The sequence below is a fragment of the Ornithodoros turicata genome, chromosome 1 (genome assembly GCF_037126465.1).
Source record: "Ornithodoros turicata isolate Travis chromosome 1, ASM3712646v1, whole genome shotgun sequence".
Classification (NCBI taxonomy): Eukaryota; Metazoa; Arthropoda; class Arachnida; order Ixodida; family Argasidae; genus Ornithodoros; species Ornithodoros turicata.
The window spans coordinates 143,168,960-143,183,107 of NC_088201.1; the positions used below are offsets into that span (position 1 = coordinate 143,168,960).

The 14,148-nt window shown below is 46.1% G+C and overlaps 2 protein-coding genes across 2 annotated transcripts in view; one reads left to right on the top strand and one right to left on the bottom strand.

Annotated features, from left to right (window-relative positions):
* LOC135386310 (uncharacterized) overlaps positions 1–14,148 on the top strand; it is a 532,914-nt gene that overhangs the window by 170,573 nt on the left and 348,193 nt on the right. The window lies entirely within an intron of this gene.
* The window catches only part of LOC135378659 (uncharacterized), a 35,556-nt gene continuing 24,761 nt past the window's right edge, over positions 3,354–14,148 (bottom strand). The window contains exons 4-6 of the mRNA XM_064611744.1: positions 12,620–13,100; positions 6,020–7,208; positions 3,354–3,775 (exon numbers count right to left, since the gene is read on the bottom strand). Of these exons, the coding sequence (XP_064467814.1) occupies positions 3,425–3,775; positions 6,020–7,208; positions 12,620–13,100 (2,021 nt within the window). The 3' untranslated portion in view covers positions 3,354–3,424. The remainder of the gene's footprint in view (positions 3,776–6,019; positions 7,209–12,619; positions 13,101–14,148) is intronic.

Consider the following 14,148-nt stretch of genomic DNA (forward strand, 5'->3'; position numbering starts at 1 on the left):
GTAATCACGGTTCCGGATGCGACAGTCCCTTTAAGTACGATGGTGTTACCAGTCTTGGGTAGTAACTAAGTTACTTTTGGGGGTAACTAGTTACATTTCCAGAGAAGTAGCTTTTAACATGTAACTAGTTACTATTTATGTGAAAGTAACTGCAAAATGTAACTAGTTACTCGAATAAATGTTGTTCCTTTTTATTTCTTTACCCTACCTTCCCCTACTTCCCCCTAACAGTGTCTTCCTTCCTTTTCTGGGTAATCGGTATGTGCGCCCTGCCTTGGGATTTTGACCAAGCAGGGAATTCCAGCTTGGCGAACAGAAATTAGTTGAAGTTAGTGACCCTCAGCGGTCGGAGTGAGTCATATGTGAGTAATAGTGTCACTGCCCTAGTATGCCTTCTGTGGATATGGACAAGGGAATGATTATGCACAACGAGAAACTTTCCGGTCAGCACAGTTGTGCTCCGACCAGTGCAATGGCCTGCTCCGGTTGCTGCTACCGTAAGGTTCCGTGGCCGCTCTATCAAGCAACCTTCGATTTTTTTATCATGGAAGGACGAGAATAATAAAGTGCAAGCTATGGAATAAGACGTACTCGGCAAACAGGACGTCAACTTCAAACCTGAAGAACCATCTTGAGGCGTATTCCTTGTTCTAGTGTATGTCTCTCTCTCTTTCTCTACACGCTAAGAAACGCGTGCGTGTCACCGTGCTCTTCTTTTTCACAGCGATGCGCCAGGTCGCACGCACATGTCGTGTTTTTCCGTGTGGGATAACCGCGTATTAACTTATACTGCTTCTGGTTAAGTGCAAGACAACTTTTATTGCACTTCAGTAAATATAAATAAGTGCGTGTTTTTAACAATTGTATCACCCTCTCATGGTCATTTTTATAAAAAGTAACTGTAATGTAACTAAGTTACTTTCTCTCAGTAACTGTAACTGTAACTAGTTACTCGACCAAGAAAGTAATTATAACTGTAACTTAGTTACTATTTTTGGCAGATAAACTGTAACTGTACCTCAGTTACTTTATAGGAGTAACTTACCCAAGACTGGGTGTTACAACGCTCAAGTGATTCCGCTATTACGACAAGTCCCGGTGGTAGTGCTGGCGGCAGAACGGTACTATTAAAGGGACTATGAAATTTCCCGAACCCCCATACTTTTTTTCGATGGAAACTGTTCTTCCCGCAGAGAAACTAATATGCCACAAATTTTTCCGGACGAAATCGCTCCACTCTGCGAGGAGCGCGCGCTGGAAATGTCTCTTCCGCGTTCCTCCTCTCCCGCGCATATTTCCCTGCCGATGGTGTAACCGTACGGACCGCTCTTCGGTTCCCCGTTACGTCACCGGTGTTGCACAATGGCAAGTAACGCCGCGAGCTCGCGCTGTGGCTGCCGCCACGAAATCTGCCGATCGCGCGAAAGCTGCTGTCATGGAGATTTCCACTCCCGATGAACGCATACGCGGGATCCTACGGCGCATGCTCCTGGTGGGATTCCTCGGCTCGGCAACACGTCACGATGACGTGCTGCTGAGCCGGCGGTGGTCGCGTCAAGTTACCCTTTGTGTCTCCGCTCGGCAGCTCGTCACGGCGCGGCGCCAGCTGTTCTCCCTTAGCCGCTCCGTTTAAATTCGCTCCCGAGAAATCCGCTCGCGCGACGAAAGTAAAGTTTCGGTTCTAGACTCAGAAAAATGTCTTCTTTCGAACGAAACGAAGAAAAAAATCGTTTCATAGTCCCTTTAAAGCAGCCTACACTTCATTGGGCATCATGTGGACCAGACACAACTTATATAGAATATTCATTGAATATTTCGTCAAGAGACGACTACGCATTTGGTCCTGGTAGTAAAGGAACGAGCTCGTGCAACTCGCATAAGCAGAGCTTGCCAATTGTAAATGTTTCTGCGCTTGCCAACCAAGGAAAGCCTTTAAATTTAAATATAAAGTTTAAATTTCGCCGACCTACCGTAGAAGGTAGATTTGACTTATGGGCAGAATTGCAGCTCTCACGCCCAGGGTGTCCAACCGAAACGTTTTTCGTTCCGGTTTTCGTTCCGGTTCTATCATACACGGTCCGGTACCGGTTCAGTTCGGGAGCAAGAAAATAACGGTTCATACCGGTTTTAACCGGTTCAGATTCTGGTGGGCATATTCATTCCCAGAAAAAACAATCAATGTTGCTAAATGCAAACCCGTTTATTCCGCATATTAATATTAATACGCAGCTGTGAAATTAATAGCTCCTGGTTCCTATCGGTGACTGTCTGTTCGAATAGGCTTTCTCCTTTCTTGAAGCGCATGACAAAGACGCACTTGTTTGTCGTGATGTCATACGTAAAGTACTTTCTTGCTGGATTGGTGCGATCGCGTCCCATCCGAATGTCTGCTGCTGCTGCCTAGCCAACAAGCACCACCGCACGAGTACGACGCAAATCGAGGAACGCCTTCACTCACAAACGCGCTCGACGGCTCCGTTTTCTTTTTTTCGTGTCCTGTCCACAAAAGAAGCGCCACTTCGAACGCGCTTGCCCTCGCGGATACCTAAATGCATTCAACTTCGCTGCTCTCAGACAAGGGACGCGTTGCGCGTTATTCCTGATAGAGAAGCTGTTACGCAGCCCCTTTGGGTCGTTGTTTAGTTGAGGAGAGTTTGGGAGGATGGAAGTTAAAACGAACTCTACGGCACATTGGTAGTGAGTCACAACCTGTCACATGTACCTCTAAGTCCATGTGCGCGAACGATAAAACGTTACAAAGGGAGCTTAAGGGCCATGTTATACCTACATACATTCCACTGTAACCGAAAACCTCGTAAAGTATCCATGACATGCCTTCAGAACACATGACGGCAGTTTCATTCGCCTATTCGTAGTCTAAACAGGCGAAGTTTTTTCTTAGACCGAAAACCGTTAAATATTTTTTCGGTTTCCCTCCTGAGCGAAAAAAACGTATACGGTTTAGATTCCGTTCCGGTTGGCACTAAAATAGCGTTTTTTTCCGGTTTTCGGTTATCGTTTTCGGTTCGCTCCGACACCCTGTTCGCACCCACAGTCGGCAGGAACTATGGAGGGGAGACCTGCGGCGCTTCTACCCCCTTTTTCTCATAGTGTAGGCTAGCACACTGGGGGGAGTGTGTCACCTGTTCGGATCAGCTTCATCTGTACGTGACAACATGGAATGCTATGGTATTTTCGGGGGTCAATTGTGTTTCATCCGTGTCGTGATTCTTGCTGACTTATGAGAGAGGAATTTTACTGACATCCTCCACTTCATCTGCATGTGGTGTACCGCATCCTGGGGGAAGCACTGCAGCGAGAGTCTTTGGGCAGCCGCAAAACAAGGCAGCAAGACAAGGTGTACAGAGTTTATTCTGCAGGTATAGTCACTAGTTGGGTCCGCGTTCACAAGACACTGCATGTGTCACGTGATAGAACAATTTCCTTTAAAATTCCAGCAACCAAACGCTTCCCAAAAAAGTGGTTGTTGACGGACTGCGAATTCGCACAAGAGGCTCGGCTTCATTGGACTGAAGTCCGTAATGTCGGCATTCGAAATATCACCCCGATCGCAGTACTGCTGGCATAATCTTGCGAAGAACAATCGCTTCGCATTAATGTCTGGCAGGGGAGAGGCCAAGTTTAATGCTACAGACGTTCCACGAGCAACTTCATAGGCTGATCGCAGTGCGCTCTCACTCCAGTTGCTCTGCAACAGCTTAGTTTCATGCAGCATGCAGCTGACACCTTCCTTCCACTGCTGATTTACCTGCGACTGAGAAATTATGCATTTAGCACTTCTCAAATGACTATTCAAGTAATGACGAAGGCAAGATGTCCCGCATGACGGGAACCCCAGTAATGCATTCTTCGATATTAATATATAGCGAGATGTTCACGGAAACCATATGTGAACAATATTTTTCGCTAAAAGTAGCACATACGGGTTCGCTAACATGAAATTTGGCGCTCATAGAGGGTTTTAGTATATCGTACGGTATCGCCTTTACACACGTAACGGGTAGCGTTGGTGGTTCTGGGCAAGCCGATAACAGAAAGAGCTCCGCGCAGAACAATCAACGATAACCCGTATGTACGCAAAGATGATAACATACGATATACGCTCACCAAGTTCGCGGGGTCAATGCGCATGACGCCACAGTGACGTTTTTAGGACGCTCCTGATTGCCCGCAGTAACCATGTGCGCGCTTCAAGAAGGTGAACAAAGGCACACAGGATTCGATGCACAGAGTGCCCCCGGGAGGGCTAAAACAGCTCTGGTTGCTCTATTACAGGTCGCACTTTTCGTTGGAGATGATCTTGCTTTATCGACGAAAGACAAACGGAAGTTGAACGCAGTATGTTTGCTGAAGTTTGAACTATTCGACTATCGTATAAGTTCGCTCCTGGGAGCGTCCTGCAAACATTTTTCCCATTGGGTTCAAATTACGGTGTTATTAGACGATAGAACTTCTGTGGGGCCGCTCAAAACAACACACTAAACTGAACTGTCGTTGTGCTCTTTGATTCTGCTACAAAGGCAGAGCATTGGTTGTACACCCTGTCTGAACTGTTTCTGTAGCCACCGTAAAACACAGCACAGCACACAAGCACACTCCCCCTGCCGTAGAATGCCGTTTGGACCCGCTAGCAGCAGCAACAGTTAATCGTGCTCTCCCACCGTCAGCGAAGGTGTGTGCGCTCTGGAAATAAACCTTGGCCAATGGGAGCGCGGCACGCCGCCACGCACATACTTTTTCACCCTCGCCCTCTTCTACTGCGCAGAAGCGCGTACTTGCGGATCGTATACTAATATCTATAGCGATACGCAGGATATGGCACACATGTGTTCTGTGCTGAAATAACATATCAAGATCGACGCAGCTCTTGTCGCTCGAATAACGAAGACGGCGACGTCCAAGGAATACGCTTTCAGTTTCCCGCCCGCCTTCTTTGGCGATGTTATTCATATCCCACTCGCGCGTAGCGTACGAATTCGTATCAAAGGTATTTAAAAAAAGCCTTAAAAACGGAGCTGTTTGGTCGGACATTTCATAAAGCGATAAAACCCCAGTGCTCCGTGGTTTGTGCCTTGGCGTTTCTCGTATTCCACTTGCTCTGGGGTATTTGCGCCTTTATAAAAAAAAAAAGAAGACAACAGAAAGAGAAGAAATCACTCGGCGCTTTTGTGTCACTGTAGGTCCCTAAATGGCGCAGAATGCCACCCGTCTACAACCGCCCGTTGAAATGCCACGTGGTTCTTATCTAGTGAAAATTATTCGTTTTGTTCGGTAAGCGGATGAAACGAATGGCGAATTCGTGTGGTCATGTCGGGGGAACACAGCCTAGCGCTCGGAAATTGGTAGTCGGCGACCATGCTGAATGACGTGACCCTTGCCACCCGAACATGAGTGCGAGGAATCTAGTGGCTTTAGCCGCTTGGATCACGCTGGGGGCGTCGCGGTCGCTAGTCTTCGGGTTCCGTCGTCTGCTAACCCAACTGACCTTCAACCTGTGGGCCAATGAGGTCCCTAGCCGCCCTCATGATGCGGATGTGACAGCACCGGATATAGTTTGGCAATCCTCTGCTCGGTCCCTTGGAGGCCGGGCAGAAAAAGTGCTAGAATGCAAATTCCTGCGCTCGGACGGAGCCTCGTGAACAAGGGAGGTCTGGCAAAAAAGTTGCCAGGAAATGACAACCCGAATTCGCCATATAGACAAAAGAAACTATAACAGGGTGCAATAGGAACCATTTTTTCCTGTTTGGTTATACTTAGATTACTGCTCTGTAGATATAAGTAGACAACAGTATCTGTTTGCAAAAATACTCAGTTCTACCAAATGCTGAGTAAGACAGCGCCTTTACGGTCAGGACATTCGTAAGTTCGTTTAAGGTTCAGGAAATAAGGAGTTTTTCAAGACATTGGAATGGGCATGGACTCTTTCGCGAAAAAAATATATCCCCTGTACCCTATCTACGGAAGCGCATTAGCTGAACGAGGTTTTCTTCCATGGTACCTGAAGAAGACGAGTCGACTTGCTCATTACGAACTTGAACAATGCTATGGCTATCCGTACTCCCACAGTGGCATAATTGATGTACGTGTCCTCCTTTTCATCGTAGAACCACGGCGCCCACATTATGCCATTGGTGAACTCGAAGTCGTCTTTGTCAATTCGAACATTTGCACGTAAAGCACGTGCTGAATGTGTCCCGAACTTGAGGTACTTGTTTTCAAGTGCACGTGTGTATTCGCTGATACGAACGTAATTTTCCGGGAACTCCGCAGACATCACAGGCACATCTCTGCTTAGTAGTGGTGGCAAAGTCTCTGGCACCAGGACCTCGAGCGCCTGAATCATATTTCTCATTGCTTCGAAATGATTTCTTGTCATCCACATCGCCTTCGCAACTTCTTGTATAACCTGACTTTGAATACCTTTAACGAATATTGTGAAAGTACTCTGAAGAGTGGGAACGATCCGTTGCTCGCTGATAAGGTAAATAGTGTTCACAGGAAAGTGCTTCATCGCCAGGCCTACGCAGGTGTCTTGGGCGCTCGAAGTCTGGAAACGATACCGCAGTATGTTCGTGATGGCCAGAAGGGATACATAAGACGCACGTAGCTTTGAATCCACAATAAACAGGTCCTTCGTTATATTCGTTAGGGCATTCATATTGTACACATACAGCTCGTCCTGTATTTTACTTGCACCAACGATCTCTCGCTGAATAGCGTTTTTCCAGTCCTCCCATTGGAGATGAGGTGGAAAGGAAGGTAATGACGTATAATTGAAGGGAGTGTCGTCCCAAGATTCTCTTGATTCGTATGACCTTTGCTGAAAATTCTCTTCGAATTTGATCAAGTCTTTGATGAAAGCATCAGTCATGTCAATCCCAATTGCTTCCAAGAGTGAGATTATGTACGGCTTTAAGGCTTCTGGGGAGAACTTTTCCGCAGTTGGTCTTATCATCTTGCTTACGGATTCACCCAAGCTGACAGCGATGTGGTATTTTGATTGACTGAGTGGGCGCAGCTCTTCACGATACGGCCTTATGCAGATATCAAATACTGTTGGTATTCCTTTGCCGAGGCTGAGGCGAATCACTCTCTCGAGCAAGCTGGAGGCATCGTCTAGTAGCCACTCCTTTGTATGCAAGGATTCCACAGCCTTTTTAGCCTCAGCAACAATGCCTCGCTTCGCCCTACGAAGAAGAAATTTTAGCTATAAATTTTTTGTACGGCATCTACACGAGACTAAACCTGAAATGTATTTGTAAATCTAAATGTAAATTATCTAAACAAACAGAACAGAAAAGCTCTCTGCGCACAACCCAAGAACATCTATACGAATACCCAATGTGTTGCAGGAACATCTTCCGCGAACGACTGCGTTATGGATGTCAACAGATAACATGTTGAGCGCATACAGAAACACCGGATACACTTTTCTTCTTCTGATTATGTACTTTTGCGTTTTTCTTTTTCTCGAAGAAGGCCTACGAAACTCAAACAACGACCACGTGAGTTCTCTTCTGCCCTGGAACGGCGTCTTAATAATGGTGCCGGGGTATTACACGTAAGGTTTGTCTGCCTAGTGTGGCGATATGCTACACGTGCCGCACGGTAGGACTGCGGATAATTTCGACCACCTGGGGTTCCACTGACGTGCGCAGCAAATCTCTGCCACACGGTGGTGGAAGCAATGTTTACCTTCCTCACATTGCAGCCGTCCTCGGCCGGGATCGACCCGTGGAGCTCTGCAAGCCAACACTTGACCGACTGAGCTACAGAGCAGGGCAGAACAGCGTCTTGAATTGTACCGCTCTCTAGGGTGCCCTGAATGAACGATTATGGAGGTGACAAAGTAGCAGGAGCGGATGTCTATAGATGTTGATCTGACGGTAAACGCCAGCAACTTCGTTTAGCATACTGGAATCGCGTGCCACCATTTCTGGTAAGTGCCACCACGCCTGATGTTCAGTCATGCAACAAATATCGAGAGCAACAAGGTCATTAAATCGTCCTCTTTGATGTCGATTCGTTTTGTAAATCCTCCTGAGATCCATTGTGCAACAAATTGCACACCCGCTATCGATTCATTTACTGCACCCGGCGAAGGAACGAAGGAAGGAGGCAACGTGGAACAACACACACACACACACACACACACACAAGTGGGAAGAGCAACAGCATAAGCCGTCACGAATGTGCCTTTGGCACCATGATACAAGGGGTTTCGCCGTTTTAAAATGGCTCTGCTAGCGCCTTTCCCAAGTTTTGCGGTCAACGACGGTTAAAATACTGCTACAAGGGCCTAGTATAAGCCGTTGATAATAGCTTGGCTATGCAGAATGCACCAGTGACTCTGTGATGTACTCCTTGGATGCCCCTGCCGTCATCGGGGTTGCAGAAAGGCTTTGGTTTACTTTTGGCAAGAGATGCAATGTTTCAGAAGGAGACTGTGGGTCATTTCTGTTTTGCAGACGTGTAAGTGAAGTATGCATTTCTCTATGCGAGCTGCATTTGGAGAAAAATTTGTTGATTACCATGAACGGTGAAATTCAAAAAGCTCGTGAATGTGTGTATTTTCATCTATGATGTCTTTTCCTCAGACTTTAGCATCAGAGCCCGTAGGTGTATGCTGCCGCGTAAATGTTCGGACTGTCGGAGATTTGCCGTGCGAGTGCTTTTGCGCCTTGTATCTTCATAAGTTTTTTCCTTAACATATCGTCGTGGCTCTATCATGCTGAATTCAAACGGCGAGCATCAGCTTTCACTCCGTTGCGCAACCAGTATAAGCAGCGTAGAGCAACGAGATTTCTTATTTGTCATTGTTGTTGAGACTGGCACCGAACTATCATCAATGGGCATAGAAGCCAAGATGCGGGACCCGGCGTGATAAGAAGTCTGCGTGATTTCGAGTGGAGCGAACCATAGGGTGGTATAGGTTAATGGATACATATCTATGGGTATATGCATTGGTGGCAAAGCTGTACTAGGCAGTTTCAGGAATTTCAGGTGCGGGTGATGAAAAAATTGAGAGTGTACGCCTCCCTGGGGGGATGGTAATGAAACCCCTGAAAACGACCGCAATTATAGCAAAGTACCTTAACGTAAAAAATATAGAAAAAACAACTGAGTCGTATAGTTACTAGGCATTCGCATGTACAATTCATCAATCAAAAATTCACTTGACATACCAACAGAAACAAATGAGCTGCCTTTCTAAATGACACTGAAAATTTGAAGAGCGTTTCAAGTTCTTCGTACATAGTTCTTCATGATTATCCCAAAGTCCAGGAGCACTGAAATTGTCGGTTTACACACTGTATTGTTGATTTTGCTTACCTTTCAAAGTGAAAAAGAAAAGAAAAATCGAAGAAAGAGAAATAATGAAACATTTTCACACAATGACCCTTGTACATTTCCCCCTTTTTTTAATATGGGCCTCTCTGCTCCGTATCGTTTTTCGCGGATGATATCCGGAGAGGCTGTTGCTATGGTGCAAGCCCATAAACTTAGCGTAATAATTATGATGATGGCATCTCTGCATTTATCTTCAGTATTACTACAGTATTACTACTTCAGTAATTATCATGTTACTTGTAATTGTAATTTACATTGTAGTGTAATTTACCAAAATGCACGTGCAGACCAAGTCGCTGTAACAACTTCTTGAGGTTCATCTGCCACAAGTACTGCTCGAATGTGTATGTACTCCCTAACATCGGCAGGGGCAGCACTACTGAAGAACTGGTTTTATTCCGAATTCTTCATTATCGGGGATTTAGTGGTCAAGGCCCCCGGGGCCACAGAATATCCGACTGCAAGCAATGCACATGCGGCCTGCGTGTGTGACGCTCCTAATAACCCTGATCTAAGCATTGCTTCATGTTCGTCGAGAAATAAATAATGTACTCGAGGGTGCGTACCAGTTCTTTAGTGTTATCTCGAAATCTACTCAAGAACAACATTTTCGACGTTGGGTCTCTATCCCGTTCCAGTCTTTACTACCATATGCTCAATCCGATGCCAGTCTTCATACCATCGATTCATACAAATGGTTATTGGAAATCCACGACAAATATTAGAGATCAAGATGAAAGGTATACGCTGCGATTGAAGGACGGGGTCACACTATCAAACCGCGTTATCGTTGTTTCACTTCAAACTTATTAAACTCGCTGATTGCTATGCAATTTAGTTTTGGAGCACCTTACATTTTCCACGCATAACTATATTACTGAATACAACAGACATCTGTCGATGTCTGTACGCCGCTCATAGCCACAGTTACTCCACGGCGCAAACACGCAATAAAAAAAAACTGAATACAACAAGCCCCGTTCGATGCTTATGACGGTATCATCATGTAATTACGTGGTATTTATATCGTCTGCGCACCTTTTCCTTGCTGCACCCTTAGAACTCGCATTTAGTCAATCTGTCGTCCAGAAGGCAATCACAGGCGCCAAGCTGTCAATTTCATCCGGCAGTCTCCTATATCTGTAAGGTCTCATGCTCGTTCCCACAGTTATAGATCTCGTCCTACTCTTTAACTTATGCGAAAGTTCCCGCGCGTGTTATCGGTGTTGTTACCAGGTCGCGGCTCGAGAAGGGTACTGCTCGCCTCAGATATGTCTTCCTCTCCCTGCCCAAATCCCCCTCACGTAACTCATGCCCCACCATGCCACCATGCCCCACCCAGCTTCCTTGCGTTGTCCTCTGCTATCAGGTCAAGCCGGGCTTCAGAGGAGGTGTCCCTCAATGCTGCTCTTGGTAGCTGCCCTGGAAATGTAAGTCACACACACGTGACATACCTGATAGCTTAAGCAACATGCAGATCATCTTGTGGAGGTTGAAAAAAGTGTCGCTCGTCGTCCTGGCCTGTGTATGCGGCATTGCGACAGGGCACAACTCAATGTACGTACTGCACATACGCATATGTCTTATCGTCATGTAGTTAGCCAAAAAAAGCCGAGCACGAGTCATCGAATCGCACCACAGCCTGGTAGCAGACGACCGGCCAGATCGCCGGCCGGATGCGACTGCAGCGCCCACGAAAATGAGCTTCAGCGGGGGTTCCGCGAAACAGGACAACTTCTCCAAGTGATCTATATCGATGAACGTGTGTTTAAGACGTTCACAAAGGATGTATAAAACAGTTCTGACAAGGTACTTTGTTATCTCCCTGCCGCCTAGTGTGCCAATTTGTGACAAAGACACAGGGGGAAATGGAACAATGCAACTGTGCAATGACATATGAACCCATTATCCCACAACATGTTATCAATGTGTACTATGTCTGAGTCATACAGGGGCAACAACAACAACTTTATTTCAAGATAATGAATGATAATTTCATCGCCAGGGCGACAGTCTACGCTACTGCTGCTGGTGATGTGGCCAGTGCCCACAGGGAAGACCGAAATATATTACTGTCTCAACAAGTAATACAGTCTTCACAACAGAAAGAATGCGGTTGACAGCACCTAAATTTTGATGAGACAAGTCTTTCCTGCGAAGGCTGCACTACTTCAGGTCTCGTCAGACCTGAAGAAGTGAAGCCTTCTGCACGAAAGTATCGTCACAATCAAATTTGGATGCTCTCAGTCATCTGCTTTCTGTTGTAAATCTCTACGGCTACCCGATAGTTGCACACTGGTCTTCTAGGTACTACGAAGTAATACAGTAATATGGGTAATACATATTTTGGCGTATTATAACACTAACAAATACTTATCGAAAATGTATATTAAAATACGCAATACTATTATAATACGGTGCATTATAATACATGCCCACCAGGGCACCCCCGCCCTGGTGTGCACCCCAGCTACCACAGCAGAGGTAGCTACACACCTGGCATGACGACTGACTCATCTGTTGAACACTGTTCCGCAGTAGTAGTGGCAGCGGTTGGGAAAAAGAACCTGCCACTATTTGGTATAAAGAATTGGATACGTGGTGTCGGACATGGCCGCATCTTTTTAACGTGAATACGTCGTGCGAATGGAGGAAGTTCAAATAAAGGCAGTAGCTTTGAATCAACTACGTATAATTTGAATGTCACAATATTGGCTCCTTCAACCGAACTTCGAACAAGCAAGGAACCTCAGGCGCTCCGACACGATTGAAATAACATGTTCAATCAATGATGAAAAAGTCACCAGGTTCGCCTTCGTGGGCAAAGCCGTTGGCGAAGGAAAGGGGGCGAAACTATTGGGGTCGTTTTGTGCCGTAGACGATTTTCGTGTAGTCAACGGCGTGTCTCAGAATACCCCAACTTTTGCTTCGAAACCTATACACTTTGTTAGTCACTAACTTGGCCACGTGGTGGTGCCAATTTCCTTTCCCTTGCGTGCACGCAAGTACGACGTCAATTTTTGGATGGTCGAGCCACAAAATTAGCGTACTTTGGACGTGCGCTTGTAGCTCGAGAGAGCCACCAAGACTACCCGACCACATCATCTTATATTTTTCAGGAAAATCCTGTGCAACATCTGGAAGTTAAAAATCCGAGTTTGCTCAGGCTTTTCTGACCGATATTTTCAAATACAGGCGGTAATAACGACATGTCGTCATGATGAACAGCGTAGAGGTACCGACTTACGTATCGACAGCGAAGTCGTAGCAGCTCCTGTAGAACGTCACGAGGTTCCAAAATGGATCCCGTTCTACCACACCGATATTTCGATCGTACAGAAGAGTGTGGGCGTCTTCGGTGACGCTAGCAAAGACGTCGTCTATGTAGGAGCTCTCCTGAGACGTTCCAGCAAGCCAACCCCCACAGGCGTACTTGTAAAAGTTCTTGCATGGATGAAAGCTTGCGTTGAGCATCGATTCATACTGGGCAGTAGCTCGCTTGCATGCGTTGCTTGTACAGTGCTTGACCTTTGCGACTGCGCTCGGCTTCCCGAGGTTCAAATACACAATGAGGCCGATAATGGCAGTACCAAGAAGAACTGCCAGAGCGAACGGAACTGCTACTTTCTGTCGTCGGTGTGTGCTTATATCCTCTCGTCGGTGTGTGCTTGGTTCCCCTCTTCCCACGGATTGCGTTTCAGGGGCTTCTATTTTCTGTACTGTCTCTGCTGGAAAAGCCATGTACGTTTGTGTAAGTTAAGGAATCACAAGCCATTACGAGGACAGAAAAGAGCATCTCGCCACTACATGATGAGTCAATTATTCATCGAGCAATGAACCAGTCACCGCGATGAACAGCGTTAAATGATGCAGCGTAAAATGTAACCCTGCCACCGATTAAGGATTCTGAATTTGTACGAGCAACAAAAGAACGCAATTAATAAGCAAATCGGTCTGCAAAGAAAATCTTCCGTCAGTTGGCTACACCAGACACTAACAAAACGAAAGGAAAAGCGATGTGTATTGGATTCCGATCCTTATTTAGATATACCAATATTTATTTGGATACATAATGCATGTTTGGGAGTTTTCACAATTCCTGCCTGGAACGCGTGTGGTACATTATTTCACCATGACTGCGTGCGCTGTTGGTTTGCAGTTGAGCAGAGCGGCTTTTGACGCAAAACACTTGCTACGGATCTGCTAGGACTCTCAAATGTAGACGTACACCGCGAACACGTCGCTAGATGCCACTGTCCCTTCGACTACACGTCCGTCTCATGAGACTAAGTTCTGTTCAGAGGCCACAACGCTTCCATACATAGGCGGAGAGTAATGCGTTACAAAGTAGTCCATTGTCGGTAATGCATTAAATTGCATTGCATTAAATTGCATTAAATTGCATTAATGCATTAAATTGCATTGCTGTGTTTGTTAATGAGTATTGGCAATTCATTACGATCTGGGAACAGAGAATGAGTGACGGTATCGGACTACATTTCGACTGTGTAATTACTCATTACCTGGACGGAATGTTCTTGCACGATATTAAGCAGTCAAAATCGGTGCTGTGTCGAGGCACGGGACCTCCGTGTTTTTCCAACCCGTCTGTCACAATGACCAGGAGCAGAACCGAGCTTGGGGTATTCTCCGGTATGCCAACACGTGTCCAGACATCTCACGGTGTCATCAGCCTTTTTCGCTAATGATTTTCTGTCCTCAGCTGTCCGTACGCGAATAAAACTCTGATTGTAATTTTCTAAGGCTTTTCGTTCG